Source organism: Gasterosteus aculeatus, chromosome 9, assembly GCF_964276395.1.
Source record: "Gasterosteus aculeatus chromosome 9, fGasAcu3.hap1.1, whole genome shotgun sequence".
Classification (NCBI taxonomy): domain Eukaryota; kingdom Metazoa; phylum Chordata; class Actinopteri; order Perciformes; family Gasterosteidae; genus Gasterosteus; species Gasterosteus aculeatus.
In genome coordinates this window covers 16,707,917-16,722,820 of record NC_135696.1, presented here as the reverse complement: position 1 = coordinate 16,722,820, position 14,904 = coordinate 16,707,917, and the positions used below count along the sequence as shown (strand labels likewise).

Genomic DNA, 14,904 nt, shown 5'->3' with positions numbered 1-14,904 from the left:
CGTCTTTGCATTTTTTAACCTTTTCGGCAACTTACATTCCGTAACTCTGGATGAACCATGTTACCGTGTGTCCTATTATCTTTGATCAAAAAGCTTCAAAGATGCATTTAAATATTTTTTAACGTCACATAAACAGGATCAACAGTCAGTACCTTGAACTAAAAGAGTTTCGTCCCTGTGAATATAACGTATTCTACTGAAACGTTGAATAAATGCGGTATCATCTTTTATCTAAAACCCCTTTGTCTCCTCTCTGCGGGTTATCGTGACCCCTGATGTGAAGGTGAGCGAGCGCCTTTCTTCGTCCCCCAAGAACACTCTCGTCCAAAGACACTTAAAGAGATCAACGTGCACACAAGCACACACACTTTAGTACACAAACACACACACACTATGGCACCATCTGCTGGAACCTTAAGAAACATTTAGGCAAAACGATCTGCAATGTTTGTATAAAAGAACAATGGGAAAATGGCAAATTTGGTTTAGTGAGATCAAACATCTTTCAAGGAAAAGCAGGGACGTGTTTGACCGATGAACACAGCCTCCTCGGCCAGTTTGAAGGCAAATTAAAGGAGGAGGAAGCGCGGAAACGGTTGCCACGGCGCCCCGATAGTCCTTTCGCCATCATTGGTTGAGAGGGACGCCGAGTGCTCTTTCCATTCCCGCTATCGCCTCCGTCTCATCTCCTCGGCCTCAAATATGGTTTCCTTGAAAGCGTTCTCCTCGATGTAAATACCAAATCGGGCTCTTTCTGCACACGTGCGCCGGATGGAGATTGGTTTTGATGTTTTATCACGCCGTCTCTCGAGTAAAAGCGTGTAACGGCAGCAGCGACTTGACAGAGAGGAGCGTTTCTGGGGCGCTTTTGGCCGCGCTGAACACTCGGGGAAGATCAAAACACAAAGACAAGGCTCAGCAGGCCGCGGCGGCCCTTGGAGCGTCCCACTACGACGGAGCCACGGCGGCCGCAGACTTCAATCTCATGGCTCGGGGCGGCGCTCATCGCGATACCACAGAGTGCCGCCTCGCCTGGATCTCTCTTTTTCTTTCCCTCAGAGCCCTGGCTTTCTTTTTGGAGCAGCAGCAGCGGCGAGCGTGCGTTCCCTGGCTCAATTTTCAATAGAGCTCAGCCGGGAGAAGCTGGGGAACGGCTATCACAACAATTACACTGACAGCTCTTTTCTAAAGTGCACTTGATTTATTTGATTTAGCTCGGATTAATGGCCCTCCCTGCAAGCAGGCCCGGCTGAGGACGTGCAGTGAGACACAGGTGTGATGCCCTGCTACCAGATGCACGCACACACACACACACACAAGCACACAGCGCACGGCGACATGTGTACTCACAAATCCCGGTTGGGCGCGCTTGATCCAACGACAGCCTTTAGGTTTCCTATGATCTGTTTCCTGCAGAGCGTAACGCTCAATGTCAAGATTCTAATGAAATTCGATGTGAACTGGACTTATTGGCAGACAATATGCAGACGAAATGGAAAAAATGAAATTACAAACCTGTCTGTTAAATAATGAATATAAAACTTAAATGGGGTTTTTTCATGACACTTTCATAAAAATCTACAGAAGTGCAGAAGACTCTATCCAGAGTTCCCTGGATTAAAGTGCAGCACATTCTTGTTTACGGCTGGTTAACTTGTCAAAGTCTAGATTGGTTGTTATTGTGATTTATGACTTCTGAGTAATTTACCCAGAATATTTGTATATGTTAGAAACGTGTCCATTTAGCTGATAGGGACACACGCACGTTACATACAGTACTGTTCGGCACCGTGTGTTTTAACAACTTTTTATGGTTTGATTCTTCCTCTCACACACGCAGACACCATGTGGACGGACGCGTTCCCACAGCTCGCTGCTAGAGGGAGACACTTGTCCCTCCACCGCGCGCCAGGAAGCGCTACGTCCGTCCGGCCGGCCGGCTGGCTGGCTGACAGTTGCCAGGCCAGCGGTCCGGTGCTGTTGGCAGCGACGAGCGGCCCATCTGCCAAAGTTGACGCGTTCGCTCCCACGCCGCCGTCCAGGAGGACCAAAATGTGCCGCGGCGTCCTGGCAAAGCTCCCCGAAACGTCGACCTGGCGTGACAAACCCATGCTGGCCCCTCGCAGGCCGCAGTGTGGGGGGCTTCTGCCCCGGATCAGACAGGGAGCCAGGAACATGCCACCCAAACAAGCGGCGCTGATCGACTACCGGGGCGCTACCATCTTGTCCAGGGTGGATGGAGCTTGTCCGCTCGGGCAGAGGATGACTGTTCTCATTACTGGCCCTGAACCTTACGAAACTTTGGCTTTTCACTGCTTGATGGAGGGCAGCTGGACACAAATGAGACATCGCGAGCAGGGAATCCGTTCTGGGAACACACTTGGACGCTCCGCTGGAGTAATACGGTTTGGGATTGTTATGAACAAAACCAATTTTAACTCGCCGTGGCCGCCGCCTCTTACAAGCCAAAAATAACAGGCGTAAAAGGCAAATAACAGAAGGAACACGTTTTCTCTCGTTGGAGCAGATGGTCTTGGAGGTGCGGTGAAGGGGGTCCGATGATGTCTGACTCCGTCCCGCTGCCCCTCAAGGCAGAAACTGTGACTGGTCATCAACTCGGGGGAGCAGGAGAGAGACGGCAGTGCAGCGGTAGTTAGCAGCCACTATGCGGTTGAGTCCTCCTCGTCTGTGCTAAACAACAACAACAACAACAACAAGTACAGCTTTCCCGCTGGTTGAGTGTGAACGCAACGCATCATTTAAAAAAAAACTACGTGAGGAGAAAAGAAACAACCTTGTTTTGCAAGCCCGAGGCAGCCGAGCGGGGAAAGGTGTGTTCCTACTCCGCTGCGTCTCATCACTCACTGAATCTGAGGCCACGTCGGGGGGGGGGGGGGGGGGGGGGCGCCTGGCACTCATCCATTCCCAGTGAATCACGGCATTCGTCATGTGGGTGTACAGCAGAGTTGCGGACAGGTATGACAGGCTGACCCCCCCCCCACATCCCCCCCTCCCGCATGTTAGCGGAGAGAGTGTGCGGCCCCGGCGTTACCTGTCATAACACGGGCTGCCTGGAGCACCGGCCTGACCAGGCCACTGGACAGCCAGAAATAATAGAGACTGGCAAGAGGGCGATGAGGGGTCACAGGGAGAGAAGAAGGAGGGGGGGGGGGCAAGGACATGTGACAGGAGGACTGGCCGAAAGGATAAAGGCCGGAGAGCGAGGGGAATGCAAAAGAAGATGCAGTGAGGACGGTGATGCCGGTCGATCAAGGAAGGAAAAAAAGAGAGGAAGATAAAAGAGAGGCAATGTGAGGGAGGGGAGGGGGGGGGGGGGGGGGGTCGGTCCGCTGCAAATGATCCTCCCCATTTGTTTTGAAACAGAGTTTATCTTTGCCAGCGCGACGAGCGTTCTCGGGGTGCAGCGGCTCGCCCCGCAGATACGGAACAGCTGAATTCACTTAGGCAATTAAAGTGCCGGATTAAGAGTGATTGCGTTTTGTGTCCTGAGGAGGCGCTGCCTGCCATCTCGGGAAGGTCTCATTAACATGGCCGCCGCGGGCCTGCAGCCGAGCGCCGCCGCCGGCAGTTAAAAAATAATGGAGACATTATCAACCTTAATGTCTTGTACCTGGAGTGGAGAAGATTTTATAATGACTATTGTGATGGGCTGCGGGCGGCCGGCTGCACGAAAGGGAAAGGTTGGCTGAAGATAACCCCCTTTTTCTGACCAGAACCCTGTGTGCGTTTTTTTTTTTTTGATCAGCCGCTACACGTGGGGAGTCTGAGCAGCTGGATTTCATTAATTAAGTGCTGGCAGCGTTCTGCTCTGGTGGCAGGGTTGAGTCACACTGGTGGGATTCGTCTCTCTCTCCCTGATATCATCTTCCAACCATAACTACAAATAATTATTCACTCAAATCCATTACCGGGGGTCAATCAAGTTCCCCAATCAGTTCTAAAGTCCAATTACTGGCGCCGAGGCTCCATTCGCGCCTTCCTGCAGATGAAGGCCTGGCCCACAGGCTGCTCAGTAAATTACACATAGCAAACAGTGGAGAGTGTGTGTGTGTGTGTGTGTAAGGGGGAGAGCAAGCCTCCCCAGGTGGGTAATAAAGCAGAGGTACAAACTGCTGCCCCCCATCAGGCATTCTGACCGTTCCACCGAGGTTAAATAGAAGTAGCAACGGGACGGAATCCGAATACCAAACGGCGTGGCGTCATTCCACAGGCGCAGAGAGCCTCAACATCCAGGGGGGGGGGGCTGGTCAGTGCCCCCATCAGAGAAGCATAGTGAGTGGGGTGTTACATCTACAAACACATGCTCACTTAGGGCTTTTGCTGCAGCACTCCAACCCCATTATTGTGAGGGGGGGGGGATTCTCGTATCGGTTTGCAGCAGTCTTCAAAGCCCAAATTCAGCCCGGAGGAAATGCCTCCCGCACACTCGTCTGTCCCCTGCAGAGAGGGAGAGACGGGGGGGGCAGCCAGCCGGGTCAGGGGGCGGCCTGTCAGGCCACGGGGGCGGGCATGACACGCGTGTGCGTGTGTCAGGGGATGGGTGGCTTGTATGTACGTACGAAGGCGCGCGGGAGGTGAGAGCAATGCGTGTTCCAAGAGAGAGAAGGGGGGGAGAGTGGTGGTGGTGGTGGTGGTGGGGGGTGGTGGTGGTATGCGCTTGGTGGGTGAGGAGGTGCAGGAGGCGCTCTGCGGATCAGCCTTGTGGCCCATGACCGCTTGTCACACCGGTACAAGCACGGCTCCCGAGTCAGCGCCGTTCGGGGGGGCCGGTCTGGACCTTCCCTACTGATCCCAGAAAGAAAGAACCAATCCAGAACTCTGGTCCAAACAAGTAGAGTGAAGAACGCGGGACGTCTCTCATCGTGCCACGACGTGCTCCCGTTTGTTTGCCGACGTTTGCAGCCGCCCACATTTGTCACGCAGACTTGTCTTTTTGTGTGTGGGGGGCCGGCGTGGGGGGGATTGAGTATTTTGACGAACCACAACAGAATGAGGACACTGTTTCTTTTCAGGAGAGCATACACACTTCAGACTGCTGACACAAAAGAAGGCTGTCAATGTAAGCCGTCCCATTAACCCCCCCCCAGCCTCAAGACCTGGTCCCTGTGCCCTGCTTACATCCAGGGGATCCAGCTAAACGCTGAACACATGTGGATGGGGTCCTGTGTTTAGGCTAAAATGGCCGAACACGATCCGGCAGCATTTCAGTTAATCTTCCTTAGTGAAACCGCATGGTGTTGTTTACACTGGAGACGACCGTGTGTGTGTGTGTGTGTGTGTGTGTCCAGGGCTGCAGAACTCACTGTTCCCTTTTGCAAGAGCCAGAGCAGTACAGTGTGTCTGTGTGTGTGTGTGTGTGTGTGTGTGTGTGTGTGTGTGTGTGTGTGTGTGTGTGTGTGTCAGCATGATGGAGGAGAAGGTTGTTACTCAGGCCTAATGAATCCATCTGCATTCAGGGGGCATTCTTCCTCTCGTACGCAGGCCGGAGCAAACCAGCAGCGACCCGAGCCTGCTCGTCCAGCGGTTTTGGGGGGGAGGGGGGGGGGGGGGCTCAGGCTCTGTTTCCCTCCCCCCTCCCTAAAAGGGCCTGAGGAGGGTTGGGCACTGAAGGCAAAGACTACAGTGCAGCCTGTGCTCAGCAGCCGCTGATGCCCTCACCTCCGAGTGACCTGGCACCCTCCATGGAGAATGGATGGATGGAGGGTGTGGGGGAGGGGGGGCATCGAGGTGCGCAGAGTGGTTGGCACAGAGGGCCCAGTCATTAGAATAATGAATCCACTGGAGGCAAAGTGGTATCTGGGAGACCTCTAGTGGCTGGAGAAAGGGGGGTAGAGATGCTGCGCACATGAACACGATCCGTAGAATCTGATTTTGTCTTCAAAATCTAGCTTTATTAGGATTAAATAAAAAATTATTAATTATAAGTTCAGTTGGCCCCAATTGGCTCCCACTTACTTTGGATATCATATTCTGTTGATTTCTTTGGGCTAAACGGACATTTGCAGCATTGCATCAAAAGCAATCTACAACAAACTCTGTTATGCAGAAATCACTTTGAGTATAACTGATCTTAGCGCCTCACATGTGAGAATCTGCCTTTGTTTTAAATCATTTTAGTCAAACTTTTTTTAGTAACTTCAGCTAAAGGAATTCCATTTTACAATAAATGTCTGTTCCTATATATATATATATATATATATATATATATTATACAGGTATATGGTCCTGGAAGAAGCAGAATGTCTGCTTAAATGAATAAGGAGTTATGCGTGTGGCTCTTTGCAACTCTCGTGGCCTCCAGGAGGAATGCAGAGCATTATGGAAGTAATAGAATATATTAATCGTGTGTTTTTCCTGCATCAGAAGCAGCTGACTCATTTAGGCGATACACTGACACTGACATTTCTGGCTGCAGAAAGAAATGAATTACATCTTTGACCGATCTGTGGACTAATATTGGTCGGGGTAGTATTCATCACTGCCCCTTTGCTCAGATTATGAGCCGATACAAGGACAGAGAAACGCTCTGACAACTGTACCGACATATTTAATGTTACCCTCTTATCCATTTAGGACTCACATCATTCTTTTATTACAATATTCAACTCAGGAACACAGATTATGAATAAAACCATTTGGCAGGTCAGTCGCCGGAGCTCATTAAGGGAAACACTGATAACAAATCCCAGTTCTCTGAGCCTGATCATCTCTTACAAATGACTAATAGTGTGCGTTGCTGACCACTGCACGAGGAGGCTGAGCAAAGTATCATTTAAAATAAAATCACTGCAGGCCACCATAATGATTGTGTAATGACCCCGTTCGTTAAGGTGAAGGGTTTTGTGCAAACACGCCACACGCATGTCACTAATCTTACCAAAACGTTGGTCTGTGGTGTCTTTGTCATGGGGGACAAACCCAGTAACCTGCCTCAGATTACCAGGCGGTTGGAACTGCAACAAACGTTTCTGGGGAGGGGGGCCGTGTGTGGGGGTGAGTGGGTTCTTCAGTCTGAGGTGTTCTTCAATTTCACATGAAGTGTGAGAAAAGCAAGGCTGCTTGTTGTTGTTGTTGTTATTGTTGTTGTGCAAACCAGAGCCGAGGTCACGCATCCTCAGTCCGTCCCGACCAGGCATCCGTCCCTCTCCAACAGAGCCTTCCCACCGGTTACTACGGCGATGGAGACGAGAAGGCCTTGAGAAGCAGGTCGGCGGCGAGGCCCGGGGAGATGGCCCCTTTGGTGACCCTCTCCTCCAGGTGGGGTAAAGCCTCCCTGACGCCGGGGTGATTCTGGAAATGGAGGAGGGCGTTCTCCTGGATCAAACTCCACATCCAAACCTTCTGCTGGGCCCGCCTCCGGCCCTGCAGTTCACCGCACGCCAACATGGCGTCCCGGTACGACTCCATCTTCGCCCAGACCTCCGGAACGCCCTCGCTGGTGTGGGAGGAGGCGCGCACCACCTGAAGAGGAAGTAAGTGGGGGGGTGATTGTGTGAAATTAAAATGTTTTTTTTTTTCCCCCCAACAACCAGTGTTCAGCTTGAAGAAATCTCCAAAGGCAACACAAAACCGCATTATTCATTCGGTACATTTGGGAAGCTGCAAAAGTGAGACTAGTGTCTCATATTTAAGACTCTTTAAGCCACTTTGTGAATCGCATGGACGGTAACTCCAGGGAAACAAAGGCAGCTGCCAAGGAGACTCTATTGTCCCCCCTCAAATAATGTGAAATTGGACGGTCAGCTGTTTCTATGCGAGCAGCAAACCTCTGGAATGCTCTACTTATAAAATCCACTGCACACAGCATTTTTACCAATCAAACTTAAAATGATCCTGGTAGCTAAATGGATGAGACACATACTACAGAGGTACAATGTCCACACTTCTATTACAGCAGAGGGTCCTTGCTGCAAGTCACAACCTCTTCTTTCCCGTCGGCCTCTGTTCTGACAATTGCCCTGGATATGTTAATATGCTGTTAGGAAAGAATTAAAAGAGAAATAATGCTATACAAAGATACAGTTTAAAGATATGTAATCTTGATTTTTAAGGATAAAGGAGCGTTTTGCATATAGATATTTAAACTTGAGCTTGGAGCTTTACTGATTTATCAGTCGGTTTCTTTGTTTAAGATTTCTTTGCAAGGCATCTTCAACCCGTAAGAAGCCGTCATGTCACTTTACAAATGCAGTATTTTTCCACATATACACCTTGTTCACACGGGGAATCTGGTGATAAGTGTCCCGAAAAGTGCTTCGTTGTTGTGACTGCATGTCTCTCTCGCTGCAGATCCAGGAGCAGATGATGAAATTCAGGGAAACGAGGAAATTCAACTCAGAGACAGAAGTGAAAGAGCCTCACATGTAGGAATACAAAGGAGGTCAGGACATTCATTCAGCTTTGGAGGACCCATGAAAACCGTGTCTATGAAATGTAACCTTCATTTTTTGAATCCCTTAATTATAGAGCTGTGAATCCAAATGACAAAAGGAAGTTTGGAGAAGAGAGAGAAAACCTCAGTGTTGATGTCTAACAAAACCAGAGATACTCAACCACCTCCAGGCTGCTGAAGTTTTAGGACGTGATAAGTGTCCTTTGGTGGTAATTGATAGCAACTGGATTTCCACTAAGATGGATGTGACAGCGGATAAAAAATGGCGACCTGTGAACAACAGCCAATTAAGAGTCCTCTAATTACATCATGAAGTGAATCATTTTACAAGTCTGATGCAAATATAGGAAATCAAACTTGGTGATACAGAATGTACTCCACATTTACTAATTATCCTTTCAAAAGGACTAGTTCAAAAATAAAATACTACATGACCTCATAATGCAAGTGATGTCTTATTTTTTGTGTCCACATTTGAAGACACTGTTTATGTCCCAGTAAAAAGGAAGATGAATTGGATTTAGATTGCCGGGCTTTTCTAAGAACTGGGAGGAGACATATTCAGGTCCAAAAGCAACAGCCCATGAAACTACTCAAAAGTATTATTTCAACCTCATCCTGGCCTTGTAAACGCATTTTCAAACATATTTTTAAGGCACCTGAGCTTATCAGTAAGAGGAGGTAGTACGTAAAGGTTTATTGATGTATCGCTTTTAAAAACGCGGCGTGCAAAGTTCTCTGATGTTCCTCTTTATCTTTGTTTTATATTGCCAATTGGATGTTCTTTGGATCTTGTACTGTTAATACAAATAATTTTAATATGCCTGCTTGATCATCCTGACATTTTAGAAAGGAATGCCAACGCAGCCCTAATTTTCAGCAAAGGTAGTTTATCATTAGGTTTCAAGATGTTTCACATATTACCAAGAACTTAGAAATCAATGTTAATGTCACGCCATTCAAATGTTATGTTTTCACGCTGAGCACAGCGGGGCCCACTGATGAAGAGGAGCGACGCCGAGAGACCAAATCAGAGATTATGGTTGTAAAAGACAGACACAAAAGAGACAGCAGACGTACGGATAAGTACAGAGAGAGCCTACGAAGAGACGCATATCGGCCTTTATGTGGAGTGCGCAGCCTTCTAATCAGCGAAATGCATGAGACAGCAGCCCAACATTCAGAGCAGCAGCAGTAGGGGCTGGAGGGGGGGGGGGGGGGGGTTGCTGGCAGCTTGCCCACTGGGCAGATGCTGCATTGGGCTGGGAAAACAAAAGGACAAGGCCAGGCAGGCGGGCGGGTGAGCTGGGACATGCAGGGCTGGGTGGGACACTGCAGTACTGAAAGCATGATGACATCATCATCATCATCATCCTCCTCCTCCTCCTGCCCCGTCCGGGGTCACCTGACCTCTCAGCGGGGTGGCTTGTTTCGGTACACGGAGGGAAACACCACGGATGTTTCTCCCGGACGCCGAGTAGGTCAAGATGTTGAACACTTGTCTGTTAACCTTTTCTATTTTATTGTGAAATGCTTGTCCTTCTGATGTCATGGCGCCGTGTCTCACTCCACTCCCCACACACACACACACACACACACACACACACACACCTCAGGGTTCCAGGACTTGGACTGTCTCCGGAGCAGCTTGAGTGCGCTGGTGTATTCAGCCTGGATTCTCCGGGCCGGCACCAGCAGGTCTCCATCCGACTTCGTCACCACCACCAAGTCGGCCCGCTCGATGATGCCTCTCTTGATACCCTGCACAGAGATTTGGGCATTAAATAGGAGGCGGGAGGGGGGGGTTGGGGGCGTCATTAACTTTTTAAAACACTGTAAATAAATCTGATGTCTAGACAGCTAATCTGCTGAGGGATCTGTGTACAGAGTGATTGATGGAGCTGTGGTCAGTTGCCAGTTCACTAATTTATTGCTGTGATATTGTTGCTTTGTATCGATCCCTCACTGCCGTCAGCTTCGGAATGATCCGAATGCAGCTGAGCTTATTTGAAGCAGTTACTCTAAGAAGTGCCCTTGACCTGTCGAAATCACGGGTTGAAATGTCTTTTCAGTTCAGATCTTTGAATTCAGCTGGTGACTCAAGGCTGGAGCAGATGTAGAGAACGTCTCCGGCTGTCAGTGGTGTTCGGGCTTTATGATTTACGTTGCTCTACTTGAGACATGTGAGCCAAAATAAAATAACGCAAACTAATTTCTAAAGGTCACATAGTTTTGTGGCACTTTTGCAATTTATATTTTAAACAAGTCAGACTTTGCTGTTGAAAATACTCTGATTACAATGTGAATACCATAAGTTGATTTTCAGTTAAGATACAAAAAATTGTCAAAACAAATGACAACTGAGCTTCGTAGCGTCTCCCAATAATCCCAGTAATATTATGAATTTGGCCAACATTGATGCGGGATGGTGGGCTTATAGTTCATGTCAACATCCTCATCTTTAAATACACATGCAAATGTATAAGTCAGTTTTCCGGTTAATGATGTAAATTTGTAAAAAGGTAACTCAGAATGTTGATTAGATCATCTAATGCCTCCATCAGAACCAGTGGTGAGTAATGAGTCTTCACTTCATCCAAACCTTTCCTTTAAGATTGCGTGTGCAAATAAAAACAAACTTAACTGAGGTTTATTGAAAGGAAAAGGCAAATAATACTATTCAATAAACTGTTTTAAAGACTATCAGATCCAACTTGACAACTTTATTGAACCTGAAACATCTTATATTCTCTTTCTTCCAACAACATTGGACACTGAGAAGCTGGTTGCTCACGTTTTTCACTGACCTGAAGTTCATCGCCCCCTGCTGGCGGGATCAGGAGCACAAACATGTCGACCATGTCGGCCACGGCAAACTCTGACTGGCCCACACCTAAAAACAAACCGCTGCTCAGCAATATATATCAAAGCAAACCAAGCAAAAACAAGTAGATCAATGACCAGAACTAAAATAAGGTGCCCTGCGTTGAATGTTGTATCCTACAGTATTGTGTATAAAAGCAACTCAAAGAATAGAAAGAAAATAAATAGGAAATAAAGTCAAACTGAATGAATTCAAACAGCTCGTATTGACCCACTTGTGTCTTTAGGGATGAACATAAAAAACTAAGTCCTGAGAGTTACGATAAATACTTTCTGAGATTGTTGAGTAGTTTGTTATGCTTAAGTCAGATAGTTACTGAAATTAAAACACAAATATGTCCATTTTATAGAAAGGAAAACCAAACAAGTAGACCCAAATTAAAACGTCAAAGAAATCTGTCTCGAATGGATAAAATACAGTATTATAGCCTGAGAAAATATACATTTTAAGAATGAACATCCTACCCACGGTCTCCACCAGGACAATGTCATATCCAGCTCCTTCACAGAGGACAATGGCCTCATTGGTTGTTCTGGTGACTCCACCGAGTGTTCCTGAGGCCGGCGAAGGCCTGATGAAAGCGCTCATGTCCCTGGAGAGTTCAGTCATACGAGTCTTGTCGCCCATCAGAGACCCTGCAGAAAGAGGGAGGAGTCAGTGGTGTCTGGAAAGTCAAACGTAATTCCTGCAAAAGGTGCCGCTGTTAATTCTACAAGTATCACATCTGTAGCATAATTAAGACATCAGAACATGCATAAAACATGTGCACAACACGTTACCGTACACGTTCACACCAAAATCTTCTATGTATTGTGAGTCACCCGACAGCAGCTCTTCTGTGGAGTTCTATGCAATGACGATCTGTGTTTACCTCCTGTAGTGCAGGAAGACGGGTCAACGGCGAGCACTGACACCTTATGCCCGCGTCCCGTCAACATCTTCCCCACCACCTCGATGAAGGTCGACTTCCCTGCTCCCGGGGGACCGGACAGCCCTGAGAAATCACAGCAATCAAATCAGCAACAAATTTTTTTGTTCTCACTTAATAGCGTAATTTACGGCTACAGATTTCTAACTAACACTGGGGACTGAATCGATGCAGCAGATGAGAAAACGTGACGGGCTGTAAGCCTGTGTGTGAACTTAATGTTTTTAACAGGAAGGTACACACCTGCGTACACCAAAACAGTGACTGCAATTATTTTACCAAATGGGATTAAATAAACCATTTGTATTTTTGAACCCTCCAAGAGATTCTTGTGTTTTTGTGCAGTGGAACACGGAATAGACGCCGAGTGCCGAAAAGTGGTCGGTGGTAGGATCCTTCTCAGTAAAATTAGAAAACATTTACGGGAAGCCCGTGGCCATGAAGATACTCATTTAACGTTACATGGAATATGCATGTCGCTGAATACCCAACTGAGATCGGCTTGTGCCGTTCTGAAAAAGGAACCTGCCACCGACCACTTTTCGCACTCGGCGCTACTGGCAACACGGGGAACACTGTATTTTGACAAGAAGCATTTTTAAGTGGGAACGGCCCACATTCCCGTGGGACTGTGTCAAATCCTTTTCAAATAGAATCAGTAATTACATTGTTTGTTGGATCCCTAAACAAAGTTGTATTCATTCAATTGCTACAAACTGACACCAAGTAACACTGAGCCATGTGTGACGTGTGTAACTGTACATTGGAGACGCGGCCTTTATAAATAAACTCAAGAGGCCAATTCATTTGGTACACTTGTAAAAGCTAATGTAATTCAATAGAAGGGTTCAGCCATAAGCTGTACCATTAAAACGGTTATTAAGTTGTGATTGACAGGGACAGACTTACCCAGTTAACTACAGCATGAGTTTATCACCGAGTAAGTAGTATGTGTTCAAATGGATTGCATTAAACTGAAAGGTTTTTCTAATATTTTACCCTCCCTGTTTAAAAAGGGGGAAGACTATATATATAGACCTCGATGACAAACATTATTAAAAGTGGCAGATCTGCTGCATTGTTAGTCAGGGAGTGTAGTGTATAAATCAGCTCCATTGGTGGAACCGCTGGTTGAAAACAAAGGATTTTAGCCACTAAAACCGACCACACACCCACTCTGAAAGCCACCGGCTTCCCTCCATTACGACTCTCCTGCTCCCTCCTGTAGGCCAGCACCCTCTGCAGGAGCACCTGGGCCAGCTCCTTCTTCCTGGCGTGCTGGGTCTCCACCAACGTGATGGACTCGGCCAGGGACGCCCGCTGACCTCCGATCAGCCCTCCGTACAGTTTGCTCAGCAGCCTCTGCTCGGGCCCGGTCAGGTCCGGCGCGTGCGACCCGAGGGCCGAGGTCACGTGGCTCTCGCTCTGCCAGCTGTGACCCGCGACGGAGCTCCGGTGACGGGCGAAGACCCCCAAGCGGAGACAGCACGCCCTGGTGCCCGAGTGGACAGTGGGCGAGGAGGGAGGAAAGGAGATGTGGTGGCGGAGGAGGGAGAAGCCGACCCGTCGCATGTTAGGGCAGATGTGGGGCATCTGGTTAGGGGGAGAGAACAAGTGTGAACGTAACCGAGTCAGTGCTTCGGCGTATTAGCAACAGTGCTTTATTATTTAAATAACGAACGGAAGGACGAATGCCGGTCACATCCCGGATTTTGCCGTAACTTCTGCTCACACCTGTTAGCTAACATTGTTTAGCTTAACGTCCAGACGGCAACAACTCCATATTTTTACGCTTCATTTTTCAATGGGCGTGAAGCTAACACTAAAGGTCACGCTAACGCGACGTTTCCCTGTCCCGTAAATGTGTAACTTAAGTACAGTTTGTTAGACAAAAACTCTGAGAAAACAAAACAGAATTGAGAATCCAGGCTGACCTCGTCCCAGCTGCATGGAGGTGTGCTACAGCAGGTTACCCACAAGTTGATGTTACATAGCGACGGTTCATTCGTCCACTTCCTGTTTCCGGTGACGTAAGGCCCCGCCTCCGACACGCGGTTCCGTCTGTTTATTCAAGCCATACGAATGTCTTTGAAATCGGTGATTGCAAACACCTATGGAGAGAGTTTTACAAATGTGTGAAAGTCATTTGTTGAGAAAATATATGCGAACGTTATGAGTCGTTTATGTATTAAGTTAAAGTATTAAGTAAAAAATAAACTCCAAAGGCGGTGGATAACTTTAGCCAGCAGGTGGTAGCAGAGGTTAATTTCACATCCTTTAAAACAATCTATAGCATATTGCTACATGCTTGGTAAAACAACGGTTGTGTATTACAGGCAATGCATTCTTTATTTAAAACTATGTGCCTCTAAAATAAAAAAAATAATCTGTTAATCACTTAATGGTAACATTAAATATTAAATATTGAAACTCTTGGACTAACAAAGTACAAAACAATACCATAATATAGTGGGGCTTTATTTAACAAAATAATGATTTTATGCTGCCAGACTGAAAAGAAATACCCCCACAAATTACGCTGGAAATTGCACATCTTTTGAAATACATTTTATTAGACCAAACTGCGAAATCTATGAACATATTTCCAGAAATTGTATTGAGGCTTCTTAATGTGTTTTGTAGCCCGCCTTCCATTCTGTGTTCAAGAGTTGTAAATGA

At 47.5% G+C, this 14,904-nt stretch overlaps 1 protein-coding gene across 1 annotated transcript; it reads right to left on the bottom strand.

Moving 5' to 3' along the window:
• Positions 1-6,589: 6,589 nt before the first annotated feature.
• mmaa (metabolism of cobalamin associated A) lies at positions 6,590-14,275 on the bottom strand. Its single transcript, XM_040187379.2, has 7 exons — positions 14,160-14,275; positions 13,398-13,818; positions 12,169-12,291; positions 11,762-11,932; positions 11,221-11,306; positions 10,025-10,174; positions 6,590-7,482 (listed from the first exon to the last, which is right to left on the bottom strand). Exons 2-7 carry the CDS (start codon positions 13,816-13,818, stop codon positions 7,192-7,194), a joined length of 1,242 nt encoding a protein of 413 aa, XP_040043313.2. The 5' UTR covers positions 14,160-14,275; the 3' UTR covers positions 6,590-7,191.
• Positions 14,276-14,904: the final 629 nt, after the last annotated feature.

Bases quoted from the DNA above. Each gene is read 5' to 3' on its own strand.
- mmaa (XM_040187379.2), bottom strand. From the start codon at position 13,818: ATGCCCCACATCTGCCCTAACATGCGACGGGTCGGCTTCTCCCTCCTC. The intron at 11,933-12,168 runs GTAAACACAGAT...CTCTTTCTGCAG, and splicing joins GTCTTCCTGCACTACAGGAG to GGTCTCTGATGGGCGACAAG. The intron at 7,483-10,024 runs GTGTGTGTGTGT...CTTCCTCTTCAG, and splicing joins CCAAGTCCTGGAACCCTGAG to GTGGTGCGCGCCTCCTCCCA.